The following is a 14,409-nucleotide window of genomic DNA, read 5'->3' on the forward strand; positions in this document are numbered from 1 at the left end:
GGGTCTCCCACACTTGTCTGTGTTCAGAGCCCTCACAGAGGGCATGTGTGCCATGATGTTGCTGGGCCTCAGCATATCCCAGAGGCCCCTCTTACCTGTTATGCCCACATGGTCACACTGCTTGTCACCAACTCTTCCTAAACACGAACACAAAACCTAACATCTCTGGGCAGGCTCGTATATTACAAAAATGCTGATAGTCATGTTTTTAGGTTATCATCAAAATAATAGAAAATATTTTAAAGTGTCCTGGGGAACTTGCACCCCCTGGGGAATACATCTACACTGACACAGTTGTGATCGAGCCTTAACCTGCTCTGGAAGGCACCTGAGAGGGTATAGTGCAAATGGGCAAGAGGCACAAGGAGCAACTGAGGCCCACAGTGTCTCATGGGCCCTCTGTGTTCCCCGATTCACCCACACAGTGAGCCAGTCTGGGCCGGGATCTCCTGTCTGCCAGCCCCATGCCCTTGCCCCCCACACCGCTCTGCACGGGGAGTGTGAGTTTGGAGGGCTTGGCTTGGCCAACTCCCTGCCCACTTGCCTGTCTGGCTCCGGGGTATTTTGCCGGAACAGGGGCCAAGAGGGGAACGGGGCAAGGAGAGGAGACTCATTTACTCCAAGGAGAGGGTGGAGCTTGCAGACACACCTCCGGCTCCAACCCCCCCCCAGATGATTCCATAATACTAGCAGCCCCTTGGGCCTCCTCGGTCCACCCCTTCTGCCCCTTCCCGGCCCCCCATGCCCTGCCTGCCCAAGTCTACTCCTCTGTCCTCCGGAGGTGAGGAGGGCTCCATGGAGGCTGCATGTGGGCTTCTGTAGGGGTCCAGGCAGAAGCTCCCAAAACCCAGGGCAGGTTCAGCACAGGGACACTTGCCTGTGTGTTTACTGAGTGAGTTCCCTGGCAGGCTAGAGCTCCACAGGGTTGGGCAGGCAGGGGAGTGGAACTGAAACCTGACGTCAGCACGCATCGTGTGATTATGCACGTGTGAGGTCCACAGCGTGCCCTCAGTGAAAACGTGCAAGGTGTGTACATGTGAGTGAATGTGCATGCGTGCGTGCGTGCGTGCGCCTGCCTGTCAGGGTACGTGCTCTCTGGAGAAGTCCAGGACAGATAGCGGTGTTGGCGGTGAAGGCCAAGGCCCTGCCCAAACTCATTAGACTCTCCTGGAATCTGGGGACGTGGATTCTTTGAAAGGGAATGAGGGGAAGAGAATCGGGCTGTTACTGTGTGCCCTGTGCTGGGCCTTGAGCTGGGACTTTTCACTCATTACCTCCATCGGCCTCGTGATGATCCGTGGAAGCTCCTCTCTAGCCATGGAAGGCCTAGATGGCATCTCTCAGGAGGAGACTGTCTCATCTGCATTGGAAATGTGTTGTGTAGCGTAGCCACCCTCATGAATGATCTCAGCTGGATCTTCTGGATAATTTGCTCCAGCTTCTCCATCAGCACTTGATGCCTTTCCTTGCACTTCTTTGTTACGGAGATGGCTTCTTAAACCTCAAGAACCAACCTCTCCTAGCTTCCAACTTTTCTTCTCCGGCTTCCTCCCCTCTCTCAGCCCTGAAGAATTGAAGGGCTTTGGCTTAAGGGAATGTCATGGCTGGTTTGATCTTGCATTCAGACCACTTTCCCCATATCAGCAATAAGGCTTCTTTTCTTTCTGATCATTCCTGTGTTCACGGGAGTAGCACCTTCAGTTTCCTTCAAGAACTTTTCCTTTGCCTTCACAACTGGGCTGACTGTTTGGTACCACACTCCTGGCTTTTGGCCTGTCTCGGCTTTCGACGTGCCTTCTGCACTTCGATGCATCATTTCCCAGCTTTTGATTTAAAGTGAGAGACGGTGACTCTTCCTTTCCCTGGAACACTTCGTGGCCATTGAAGGGTTATTTGTTGACCTGATTTCAATGTTATGGTGTCTCAGGGAATAAGCAGGCTTGGGACAGAGACGGGGGAACGGGCCCCTCAGTGGAGCAGTCAGGACATAGACGACATTGATCCATGAAGTTCACTGCGCTATGTGGGCACAGTTCGTGGTGCCCCAAAACAATTCCAGTAGTAATATCAGATATCACTGAGCACAGATCACCAGAACAAGTATCATAATGAAAAGGTCTGAAATATTGCAAAAATTACCAAAATGGGACACAGAGACGTGACGTGAGCAAACGCTGTTGGAAAAATGGCACCGATAGACCTGCTTGATGCACGGTTGCCACAGGTGTTCGGTTTGTAGAAAATGCAGTATCTGTAAAGTACAATGAAGTGAAGCTCAATCAGACGAGGGATGCCTGTAGTCGCTCAGGATACAGAGTGGCTCAGCGGTCGGGCCAGGACTCACAGGCGAGCCTGGGTGGGCAAGTCCCCACAGAGCCCAGCCCACCGCCCCTGGAATTAGGGGTGTACAGGCTGGAGGTGGGGCGGTGGCTGCCGAGAGGTTTTGGAAGCAGATGGGGTGGTGGGAAGATTTGTGGCTGGGCCTGGCCTGAGGAGCTGCCCAGTTCTGGCTCCAGGTCTGGCGATTCTGGGGGCTAAGAGACATCAGGCAATGAGAGATGGGGGTATCTCTCCTCCTCCCGCTTGGCAGGGAGGCTGGTCCTCCAGAGAGCTGGGCCACCAGCCCTCTGTGCATCCGGGACAAGCCTTTGCCCCTCGGGGGCCTCCGACTCTCCATCCGGACTATGAGTGGCAACGGCCTCGGAATGTGTGTGAGGATTCCATTGAGGCAGGTAGCACTGTGACCAGCTCATGGTTAGTGCTCTGACCGTTGGCTCTCCCGGTACCATAATTGCGTGGAATGGTTTTCGTCCTCATCAGGTGGGGACACCCCCGGGCTCCGGAGCCCTTGCTCTCCTACCTGGCTGAGGGGCTTGGGTCCCAGGCTGCCGCCCTTCCCCACCCTGCCCCTTCCAGGGTGGCCGAGGCTGTGACCCGGGGGCCTTTTCCAGGGTGTCTGCACCTGCGTACCTCCCGCCCACCTGCCAGGCACCTTCAAGAGCGAGTTGTGAGTCACTCGCTGACTGGGACGTTAAGCGGTAGAAATTTATAGATGTTATTAAAACTCTCACTCTGCGCCAGGCCCCGAGGACACCAAGACGGAGGCGATACCCTGACAGGCTATCTGGGGGAGATGGGACATCTACAGTAGCAGCAGTGCTGAATATCTGATGACAGTAACAGTGCCTACCATTTATTGAATGGCAGCTGCATGTCACACACGCTGCCTAGTGCTTTACATGCACGAACTCCTTTAATTGTCCCAGGAGCCCCATGGTGGCTAGGTGGGGTGGGGAACTGCAGTTATCCTCATGGGGCCCGCCGCCCTGTGAGCGAGGTATAATTAGGATTCCCATTTTATGGATGGTGAAACTGGGGCAGCACAGGGAAGCTAAGTAACTTTCCCAGATCAGTCTGACCCCAGAGCCTCTGGGCTTAGCCTTAGGGCTCTGCTATAGACGTTGTAGGGAAGGCAAATGCCTGAGGCCTGGGCAATCAAAGAGGGCTTCCGGGAGGACGGGGGAAGTGTGCTGAGCCTTACATATGATTAAAGATTAGGCAGGAAGAAGGGAAGACAGGGTGGGAGGAATGGGGTGCACCAGGGTCCAGAGGCAGGGTAATGCTGTGTACAGTCAGTGTGATGACTCATCTGACTGGGGAAGGAGTGACAGGTCATAGGGAACCCCGAGGGGTTCACTAGGAAAGTCTTGATACCCCAGAGGAGGTCTGGCTAGTGCTCCTGTGAAGGGGAATAGAAATTTGTGTGACCCTCTCCCCATGGCCAGCGGTGAAGAACCAGGTCACAGGCAGCTTCATCCTCAACCCCAAGGGCAAGGAAGCAATGAGCCGGACCTTTACTGCAATGGGCCTGGAGTGGGAATACGCGGTGGAGGACGCCAAGGAAAGCCTCAAGACCAGTGGGCCCCTGCCTGAAGCCATTGCTGTCCTGGTGAGCCCCCACCCTGCACAGTGGCCCTTGTCCACTCCCTTGCTGCCCCAGCCCAGCCCCCCCTTGCTCACTGTCTTCACTGTTAAGCCAGCACAAGCCTGGTGGAAGTCCTCCTGTTTCAGTGTCTTCAGCGGCCAGGCCAAGGCGCCCTCTGTGCTTAAAGGCAGGCAGGATGGCAAATGAGGAAGGAGAAAGAAATGGTTGTCTTACTGTCAGAGGGAGTCTCCTTAATGTAGCTTCAGAAATAGGGCCAAGGAATGAGCAGGAGGCATGGGGTTGGTTCCCCCTGGCATCCTGGCATCCTCTGGTGTCTGCTGGCATTCCGTCATTGCCAACGAGTGACCTGGGGGTACCGTTTCATGCTGCCAGCCTCCTGAGAGGGGGATGGGGCCAGCCACCTCTGCCCACTACTCCTCTTCCTAGACCATAGACCGGGGCTTATAGAATAGGGACTGTTAATGCAGGAGATCAGACCAGGAGGGGCTTTGTCTGCAGGGCTCTTGACACCGGCTGGTGGCAGGGGGATTGTGGATAGGCTTTGTTCCTGGTGCTGCCCTCACTAGTCGGGGAGGTCCTAGAGGGCAGGGTCTGAAGCCTATTGGTGACAGCATATTAATTCAATCTACATGTATTTCCCTTCACCCTAATTTGCTGACCCCCCCCATACACCTATGGCCAATGATTTTCAGCAAGGGTACCAAGACCATTCAGTGGGCAAAGAATAATCTCTTCAACTAAAATGGTGCTAGGACAACTGGATTATCCACATGTAAAAGAATGAAGTTGAACCCCTACCTCACACCATATATAAAAAGGAGCTCAAACTAGATCAAATACCCAAGCACAAGAGCTAAAACCATAGAACTTTTAGAGAAAATAGAGGGATCAATCCCATGACCTTGGATCTTAGTCGTGATACCAAAAGCATGAGCAACAAAAGAAAAATAGGTAAATTGGTCTTCATGGAAAACTAAGAACTTTTGTACATCAGAAGACACAATGACAGCAGTGAGAAGACAAGCTGAACAGGATGGGAGAAACCATTTGCCACCATATATCTGGTAAGAGTCGTTATAGACTATCTTCTGGAGTGTCAGGTAGTGTGGCTGCCCTGGTGAGGAGGACAGACCGACAGACATGTTTCCTGCCCTTATTAGAACGTAGGTCTGTGGGAGGGAAAATTATCCACGAGCACACAGCAGGTGTGTAGCCTGAGTCTGCTGCATGGCTGCTGGTGTGAATGGTCTCCCCGGCCATGCTCAGTGCTGACCCCACATCCTTCCCTTTGACTCCTCCTCCCTGGCCCCCACCCCATGCTGGCCTTGCCCCTCTGCCCTCCAGTCCTGTGCCACCTCTTCTTTCTCTCCTCAGGTGCTCCCCCCAGCTGAGGGTGGCCCCCGCAGCAGCCTGGCCTACAAGTACATCATTCATGAGGACCTGCTGCCCCTTATCGGGAGCAACAACGTGCTCCTGGAGGAGACAGACACCTATGAGTGGGCACTCAAGAGCTGGACCCCCTGCACCAAGGCCTGCGGAGGAGGTACTGGCCCGTCCAGCCATCTGGCGGCCTCGTGGGGGCAGCCCAAGCCTTGTCAGGGGAAGAGCAGGAGTGGCTGGGGGCCAACATTGTCTCTGCTTGTTGTGTCCCTAGCTTGTGCCCCACTTTCTCCTTAGAGATGTCTCGGGTGTGACAGCCTGTCTGGGCAGGGCCTTAGGGCTGGGGCTGGGAGTGCTGGAGCAGTAGTGGGGCCGGGCCTGTGCCCTGTGAGGGCTCCCCAGCTATGTCAGCTCCCGTCCTCCCTCACCCAGGGACACATGAGATGGGCAGATCAAGGCTTCTTCAGAAAGCGAGCAGGACAGGAGGGTGCAGAGGCACAGAGGGAGGTAGGATTGGCCCTCCAGGCTCTCCAGAGTTTGCCATCTCCGAGGCCCCGGCAGAGCAGCGGGGGCCTGGCCGCACCCGGCCCAAGTCAGCCTGCCCTCCCCACAGGGATTCAGTTTACCAAATATGGCTGCCGGCGCCGGCGCGACCACCACATGGTCCAGCGGCACCTGTGTGACCACAGCAAGAGACCCAAGCCCATCCGCCGGCGCTGCAACCAGCACCCATGTGCCCAGCCCGCGTGAGTGTCCTGGGGGAGGGACTGGGAGCCTGATCCCATTCCCGGGGGTGTCGCTGACCCTCCCTCAGCCAGGAGGAGGAGTTGCTGGGCCTGCTTCCTCTGGCCCCTGCCCCTGGGACTCCCTGAGCAGAGCAGCCCACACGGCAGACTCTGCCCGTGGCCATCGCGGCCCTCCTTGCGCATCTGTCCCCTGTGGGGCTTCTGGGTTAACTTGCACTCCCAGAAGAAGGACGATGCTTCCTTTGTTCTGCCCCTTCCAGTGTTCTTTAACAGATGGGAAAACCGAGGCCCACTTTGGGGACATAGCTTTCCCTCAGTGTCCGAGGGACGATGAGGTGAAGTGGATTTCAGTGCTTCCAGGCTCCGGGCCATAGGCCAGGATGCTGACACCAGCCCCCAGTCGCGGTCTGGCCTGGCCTGAGGAGACAGGCTCATTTGAGCACAAGGTCTTATTCTTAGGGTATTTGGAAGGGGCTTTGTGGAGAGGAAGACCTATGACCTGTCAGGGATTCGATGTCTGGTCTTGAGCGTGTTACAGAGGTGGCCCCAGCACCTCCTCGGCCCCCAGGCAGAGAGCCGAGTCCTTTCTCCAGCCTCCTCAGGAGTCCTCGGGGGTCCGAGCAGTCCACCTTGGCCTTGCTGACTCACGGGCTGGGGGAGCCTTAGGGCCGGGGTGGGAGCTGGTGACCAGCACGGAGCCCACCATGGCCTCCCTGTGCCCGGCCCAGGCCCTCAGCCCTCTGCACTTCCCTTTCACACTGCATGCAGGCTGCTTTCCCCACCAACGTATGTGGTCACAGAGCACGTGGCACTAACTGTACTGTGGTCCTGGGCAGGTCACCCCACCTGGCTTCTCTTCTGTAAAATGCCCAGTGAAGTTTGGGGCCTTTTTATTTTTGTCTTTTAAAGGAATGGGTTGGCCGCAAGAGCCCTCATTCCCTAAAAGAGGTCTCAGGAAACACAGGGGAGTAGGGATTGGGGGCTGCCCCTCCCACGCCCCCGTTTGGTCTTTGTCTAACTCAGCCAGCCCTGTCCGCTTCTCGCGCTCTTGGGAGCTGCTCTGTGGCTAGAAGACACTGGAGACCACCAGCTTAGTGGATCAGCACCGAAACTCTGCAGGTGCTGATGGTGATAATAATCGTACGTGCATTTATTACACGCCTACTGCGTGCATGCACTCTGCCACGTGCTTTAAGTATACAAGTCCTTTAATTGTCCCAGGAGGCCCAGGGGAGGGGCTTCAACTCCACAAGCCGACTCCCCTCTGTTTTGCATACTGCTGTAGCTCAGCACCTAGGACAGTACCTGCCCACCGGAGACACTCTGATATTTACGAGGTGTTGAAAGAATCCTGATGTAAAGATGGGGTAATTGAGTTTAGGGGTGTTAAGAGCTTGCCTGCGAACATGCAGGGTGCTAGATTTAGAGATGCACTATACCCATTTTTCAGATGAGGCAACAGGAGAGAATAAGTGACCTCCCTAAGGCCACACAGCCTGGCAGCTGCAAAGCCAGGCGAATGGTAGTCTTGGTTCCCAAGCATTCTGGAGCTCAAACCCACTCTCCAGCTCTTGCCTGCAGTGATTCGGGGTGGGAGCAACCCTGGGAGGAAGTGTCCCCTCGTCCCACCTCCCCTCCACCTTTTGCCTTGTCTGTCTCCAGGTGGGTGACGGAGGAGTGGGGTGCCTGCAGCCGGAGCTGCGGAAAGCTGGGGGTGCAGACCAGGGGGGTACAGTGCCTGCTGCCCCTCTCCAACGGTACCCACAAGGCCATGCCGGCCAAGGCCTGCCCTGGGGACCGGCCTGAGGCCCGGCGGCCCTGCCTCCGCGTGCCCTGTCCAGCCCAGTGGCGCATGGGAGCCTGGTCCCAGGTGAGTTGTTCTCAGAGGGCAGGAGGGGCTGGGCCGGCAGACACCTTCTCTGGGGAGTCCGGGAAGAGGTGGGTCTGGGTGAGCGGCTGCTAGAAGATGTGGCACGCGCGGCAGGCAGAGAGTCTCTGAATTTCTCTCCCCATATCTGATCTGATCCTAACTGATTTTTCTCAAAACTAAGTCCAACAGCTCCTACATCTGCCGGGCCATGTTTCTGGGCTAGGCCTTTCTATTCATTCGCTATCTGCTTTGACCTAGAACTGGGTCAGAACTAGGAGGCAGGGGCTAATATCCTCGTGACACAGGTGAGCAAACGGAAGCACTTTCTTGCATTCAAGAAATATTTACTGAGTGCTGACTACGTGCCAGGCTTACTCTACTAGGAATGCCTGGAATCCATCATCGACTAGACATGATTCTTGGCCTCATATAGCTTCCAGTCCAGTAAGAGAGACAGAAGAGATAAGTAAACCAATAACAAAAGCATTTACAGATTGCAGTTGGAGCTGTGCAGAAGTAAATGGGGGTAATGTATCTGGGAGGGTCTCCCTGAGGAGGTGACATTTGAGCTGAGACCTGACGGATGAGCCACAGGAAGACCCTGAGGCAGGAACAACCTTGCCATGTTCCAGAAACCAAAAGGACGGTGGGACTGGAGCTGAATGGAAGGGATGGGGGCTACAGGATGATGGAGAGGCAGGCGGGGGGTGGGGGTGGGGGTGGGTGGGGTCAGTGCTTTGTGAGGAGTTAGAATGTATTCTAAAAGCAGTGAGAAACTGTTGAAGGGTTTTACCTGGGGCATTCCAAGCTCTGATTGCAGGTGTAAAAGATCACCTAGCAGCTCTGTAGAAAGTTCACTGTTGGGAGGCCAGGTTAAGAAAGGGGAAACCACAGGAAAGAGTCATCAGTCCAAGTGCTTCTGGCTAAGCCCTCCAAGTGGCCACAGGGAAATTTTCTGCCTTGAGTTTTCACTTAAAAATTCATTTGACGCAAACCTTGAAAGGGTTATGCTAAGGGAAACCAGCCAGACGCAAAATGACAAATGCTGTGTGATTCCACTTACCTAGGGTAGTCACGTTCATAGAGACGCAGAATAGGAGGATGGGTGCCTAGGGCTGGGGGAGGGGGTGGGGGAATTCGTGTTTGGTGGGGACAGGGTCTCAGTTTAGGAGGAAGGAAAGAGTTCTGGACGTGGAGGTACAGATGGTCGTACCACAATGAGAATGTGCTTTAATGCCACTGAACTGTACACCTAGAAATGGTTAAAATAGTAAGTGTTATGATATGTATGTTTTACCATAATTTTTAAAACCTCATTTGGTCACAGGGATAAGCACAACAATGCTTATTGTAATAGCAGAATTTCAGGAAATATTCTAAATGCCCATCTGCAGGAGATTGGACCCAAAAAATCATGGTCTGTTCATATAATAAAATAGCACAGATGGAGAAAAACAAATGAGCTTGAACTGTACTTACCAAGATAGATAGACCTCAGAAAAACAGGGGTGAGAAAAAGCGCAGCAGTATGAAGAAAAATCACTTCCAATGAGATACGGTGCACTTAAAGTTTAAAAAGGCATGACACAGTATTTGAAAATGTGCCCAAATGCTGATTTATGAAAGCTGGTGGTGGTATTTGAACAGGCTCTCATGACCGACTTCCTCATACTTTTCTATATGCTGGAAATATTACATAATAAAGAGTATTTTTAAATAATCCCAAATCCCCACACAACTTATGCAGATTTTAGTTTCTTCTCCATAACATATAGCTTTGTTTGTTTTAATATAAAACAGAAAGACAGCTGGTCTGCAAGAAAACTGACAGCAGACGGGCGGTCGGGGGGGTGGTGTGTGGAAGGTAGTTGCTCCCCTGAGACTGACCAAGCACTCAAGGGCTGTTGTCATTCTTCATCCTGGGTCGGGGTGGTGGGGATGAGCCATCTCATCCCATGGTCTGTGTGGCCCTTTATGCTCATGTCTCCCTCAGGCCCCAGCAGAAGTGCATGTCTGTAGGTTCTTCCTGGTCCCACTAGGAGAGGCTGGGGCAGTGCCGACCAAGCCCTGTGACCCGGTCACGCTGGGCAGCCTTGCTCTTCGGGAGCCCCCGCCACCAGCCCCCATCACTCAGAGGAGGTGAGGCCCCGGGGGATGAGGTGCCCAGCGGCCCTTGCCCTCTTGGGGAAGAAGACACTTTTGAGCCTGCTCTGTCGGCTGAAGTTCAGTACGTGGAGTCACAGTCTTTGAATGTCAGAGCTAGAGGGGTCCATGGCGACCCTGTCACCCAGCTCGCTCAGCTTAGCAGGTGTCACAATCCGGGTCCCTCCATCCCATTGCTAAGATATCATCAAGTGAGTGGACTGGCCCTAGGTCCCTCAGGCTGGCGGATTGCAACAAGGGGGTTTGCCAGGACGATACACAAAATATTTAAGGACCCAGGGCACAGACCAGACATGGTGGCCCCGGGCAGAAGTGCTGGAATGGGGTCTCTGGGGTCCCCTCCTGAGCCGGGGTGAACTGTTTAGGTGACAAAAAGGGTCAGAGGGTTCTGAGCTGAGGGCGGCGCTATTCAGCACCTGATGAGGAACATTGACGTTGGCATTCTGTCCTGGTGAGGCTATTTGGAACTCTCTTCACATGTCCCTAGGGTCAAGTAGAAACTCGGTGCCCTCCTCTTCACCTTTCTGTCCTGGGCATTGGCTGGACTCTGGAGTTCACCGCCCCCTTCCTCTTGTCTCTCCACCTATCCCCCTCCCCCCCCCCCCGCCCTGCTGGCTGCTGGGGCCTGGCCTGGCCCTGCCCTTCCCACCACAGTGCTCTGCCACCTGCGGAGAGGGCATCCAGCAGCGGCAGGTGGTGTGCCGGACCAATGCCAACAGCCTCGGGCAGTGCGAGGGGGACAAACCAGACACTGTTCAGGTCTGCAGCCTGCCCGCCTGTGCAGGTGAGCTGGATGGGAAGGGAGGCAGGCCCAGCTCCTCCAGCTGAGGCCTGAAACCCAGCCCGGCTTGCATCCTTGCCCCCTAGAGATCCCAAACACTAGAGCTGCTTCTCCTCGCTCATAGGAAATCTCCAGAACTCTACAGTGAGCACTGACATTCAGGAACCTGTGACCCCAGAAGGACAGTGGGTGCCACAGTCTGGGCCCCTACATCCCATTAACAAGATATCATCAAGTAAGTGTATCTCGGGACCCCACCCCCTCCCCAGACCTTCCTGTGGTTGCGAAGTCACAAGCATGGGCCGTGGGATAGGGCAGCCCCAGCTTCCAGTCTATCCACGTGACCTTAGCCTCCTGGAGCCTCCGATTCCTCAGCTGTGTGCTATGGGTGCTGCCCGTACTGGTCCACAGACCCTTATCTGCACTTCCAAAATGTTGAAAGCGGCAAGTGTTTCCCTAAATTTGGTGCAAACTCATTTGGCAGCAGAATCTGGCCTGACCCAAGAGATCAGTATTCTTTTGCTATAGAAACGTTGCCAGAGTAACAAGGGGACATCCTACTCCCCACTCGGGATATTCTGTAATATGAATATTATTTTTCTAACTTCAGAAGTTCTGAATTATGAATCATATCTGGTTTCAAGATTTGGGGATAAGCAATTAAAGATCTGAGCTGTCTCCATAGGGCTGTTGAGAGAATTAAGCGAGATAATCATGCACTCCTACCTGTCAGCTAACATCAAAAATAGTAGTAGTATTCTCTTTCTGCCTCATGATCAGGAGCTCATTAGTCCATCCCCCCATCTTTCCATCCATCCACCCATCCACCTGTCTATCCATCTACCCATCGATCCATCCACCAATCCATCCATTAATATTGACTGAGCACCTGCTATGAACCTGGTCCTGTGTCCTATGCTTCCTTCCTAGACTTTTTCTTTCGTTTCGTTCTTCACCTTCTCAAGGACCAGGGTCTGATAAGACAAGTAACAGAAAAATCATAGACCCTATTTTCTAGTGGAGGACCAAAGGGCTGTGTGACCCTGTGCAAATCCCTAAACCTCTCTGAGCTCAGTGGCCTCATCTGTAAAAAAAGAGGTCTCACTAGATATCCTCAGAGTATCTTTTGGCTCCAGCCTTGCTTCTGCTCCGCCCCTGTACCAGGCTGCTCAAGTGGCATCCTGAGCAAAGGGTGGGCTCAGGATTCTAGTCCTGGAATTCTGGCGCCATCTAGAGGCCACTGGCTTTCCATTTTTGCCCCCTCATCTCTCTCTGGTTCCCCCAAACCACCCCCAACCCCCACCGCTATCCCACCCCGCTGCAGCCTCCCCTCCCCGCCCCAGGCAAAAATTAGTAGAAAGCAAAGCTCCTGCCTTCACATTGTCTGGAGAGACCTACCTGGAACTATCCCAGAAACACAAAAACATTTTTAGATGATATTTGAACCAAAGCAAATGGAATTAGTATAGAGGGCACCCCTGTATGCCAGGAACTTTATAAATGGTATTTATCATCGTAAAGTTATTATTCACTGGCAAATGTCTAGCATTATCCCCATTTTATAGGAGAAAAAACTGAGGGTTGGAGAGTTTAAATGCCTTGCCCAAAGGCTCACCCTTTTCAAGCGGCAGAGCCTCAGTTGGAAGCCAGATCTGCTTGATTCCAGATTTACTGGTGGAGGTGTTCCAAATGAGTGTTGACGGGTAGCAGGATGTTTCATTTGCTCGTCACAAGTGTGGGTTCCCCAGGCACCTGCCTGGCCCTGGCCCGAGGGGATCAGTTCCTTTGGGTTGATTGGGAGGGGGTGAGGGTTCCCACTTCCTCAAGAGCACGGTTCCCAAGCTTCGCTGCAGGTCAGAACCACCCAGTGCCCAGGCCACACTGACCGTGCAGTCTCCCTGGGTGTGGGGGCTGGGCAGCAGCTCTTTGTCAATCCCCCCTTCCCCCCCACCCCCGCCGGGGCAATTCCAATTTGCAAGCAAGTCTGAGGGCTGGGGACATAGGGCTGTGCTTCTCCGATTTCTCCCGGCCTTGGAATCACCTTGAAGGTTTTGTTAAAACCCACAGTGGGGCCCCACCCCCAGAATTTCTGATTCAGTAGGTCTGGATGGGTCCTGAGAATTGGCATGGTTTCCAACACGCTTCCAGGTGTTGTTGATGCTTCGTGTGTGGGGACCCCACTTTGAGAACCACTGCTCTAGGGGGTTTTAGTTCCTCTTCCGTAAAATAAGAGTTCTTCCTCTGGCCAGTCTCTCCATCAGGCAGCCCTGGGGCGCCCTCTGGGAAAGAGCTTTAGAGCGAGTCCAGCGAGGGCAGGGGCTGGGGGGCCTGCAGTTGCTGGGCCAGTGGGGGGGGGGCACCCTCCTGGCATTGGTCCTTGTGCTGTGTGTGCGGCAGAGCTGTGCATGGGGGACCGCTCCGTCTTCTGCCGAATGGAGGTGCTCGATCGCTCCTGTTCCCTCCCCGGCTACCACCGGTTATGCTGTGAGTCCTGTACCAAGAAGGCCCTGGGCCCTGCCACCAGCCCGGCCCCGGCCTCACCACCACCCTTCTCCGCCCCCGGGAGCGCTCTGCCAGGACCGGAGGCCCCTCCGGATGCTGTGGAGCCCACTGTGGGGCCAACAGGATCAGATGACCATCAGCGTGGCCGGTCCACACAGCTCCCGAGCCCTCTGGGCACCAGCTCCCCGGTGACCCAGCACCGCTCTCCTCCCCAGAGTCTGAGCCCTCGAGCATCCTGGGGTGCTTCCCCCAGCGCCCCCCGGGGACTGCCTTGGGGCTGGACCTGGGCACCTGTGCCCATCTCCGAGGATAAAGGGCAGCTCAGGGAAGACCCGAAGCCCCCAGGCACCGGCCTCCCCAGCGCCTCCCTGGTGACATGAGCCCCACTTTGCCTGTCCCGCCAGTCAAGTTTACACTGCGTGCCACCTCGGAGACCGCCAGCTCGGAGGACACATGGCGGGGCAGGGCAAACACTGACTTCCTTTTAAATTATTTGCCTTCTTGTTGTTCTGGTTTGGGGCTGTGGCACTTCACCCCGTGAGGTGGGTGTGCGAGGAAGAAAAAGATCAGGGAAAGCCCCTAACCGGAGATACCTCAGCCGGGAGCCGGGGCGACACAGCTGAGCCTCTCAGGGGCTCCTGTCTGTCTCCTGGCAGGACTGAGGGCCAGCTAGCCCCTCCTCCTCACGGCCACACGGTGGGGCCCCCCACCCTGGATCCTTCTGGCCGCCTGCCTTTGCCAGAACGTGTGGGGACCACTGTGGAGGCCCTGTCTGTTCGGCCCCTCTGCCTCGAGAGGCGAAGCGGGATAGGGAAGGTGAGGAGCACTCTCAGGGCAGGCCACGAGGAAGGGGGTACGCGGTGCATGTGGTCACAAGTCTCTGGCTGCAGGGCTCCGGGGCGGTGCCGGGGGCGGGGAGGGGGCAAGTTCATCTCAGGCCCAGCTCTTCCTAGCAAGAGCACCACACGGTTCCTCTAGCCAAGGCCAAGAGGCAGAATCCAGCTCGCCTTTGCCGGTTGGA

General features: G+C 55.1%; 1 protein-coding gene across 5 annotated transcripts in view; it reads left to right on the top strand.

Moving 5' to 3' along the window:
• ADAMTS14 (ADAM metallopeptidase with thrombospondin type 1 motif 14) overlaps nt 1-14,409 on the top strand; it is a 73,751-nt gene that overhangs the window by 58,152 nt on the left and 1,190 nt on the right. For 2 of the 5 annotated variants that reach the window (XM_064594767.1, XM_064594768.1), the window contains exons 16-22: nt 3,786-3,949; nt 5,321-5,489; nt 5,940-6,072; nt 7,735-7,942; nt 10,760-10,889; nt 11,011-11,121; nt 13,284-14,409. The exon at nt 13,284-14,409 is cut by the window's right edge. In XM_064594767.1, coding sequence (XP_064450837.1) covers nt 3,786-3,949; nt 5,321-5,489; nt 5,940-6,072; nt 7,735-7,942; nt 10,760-10,889; nt 11,011-11,121; nt 13,284-13,768 — 1,400 coding nt within the window. In that variant the 3' untranslated portion in view covers nt 13,769-14,409. Of the gene's footprint in view, nt 1-3,785; nt 3,950-5,320; nt 5,490-5,939; nt 6,073-7,734; nt 7,943-10,759; nt 10,890-11,010; nt 11,122-13,283 lie in introns of those variants that run through there. The other 3 variants (XM_064594769.1, XR_010412467.1, XM_064594770.1) reach the window with 3 other exon arrangements.

The sequence above is a fragment of the Mirounga angustirostris genome, unplaced genomic scaffold (assembly GCF_029215605.1).
Source record: "Mirounga angustirostris isolate CCGP_5_RB_7025 unplaced genomic scaffold, mMirAng1.0.hap1 SCAF_6, whole genome shotgun sequence".
Classification (NCBI taxonomy): Eukaryota; Metazoa; Chordata; class Mammalia; order Carnivora; family Phocidae; genus Mirounga; species Mirounga angustirostris.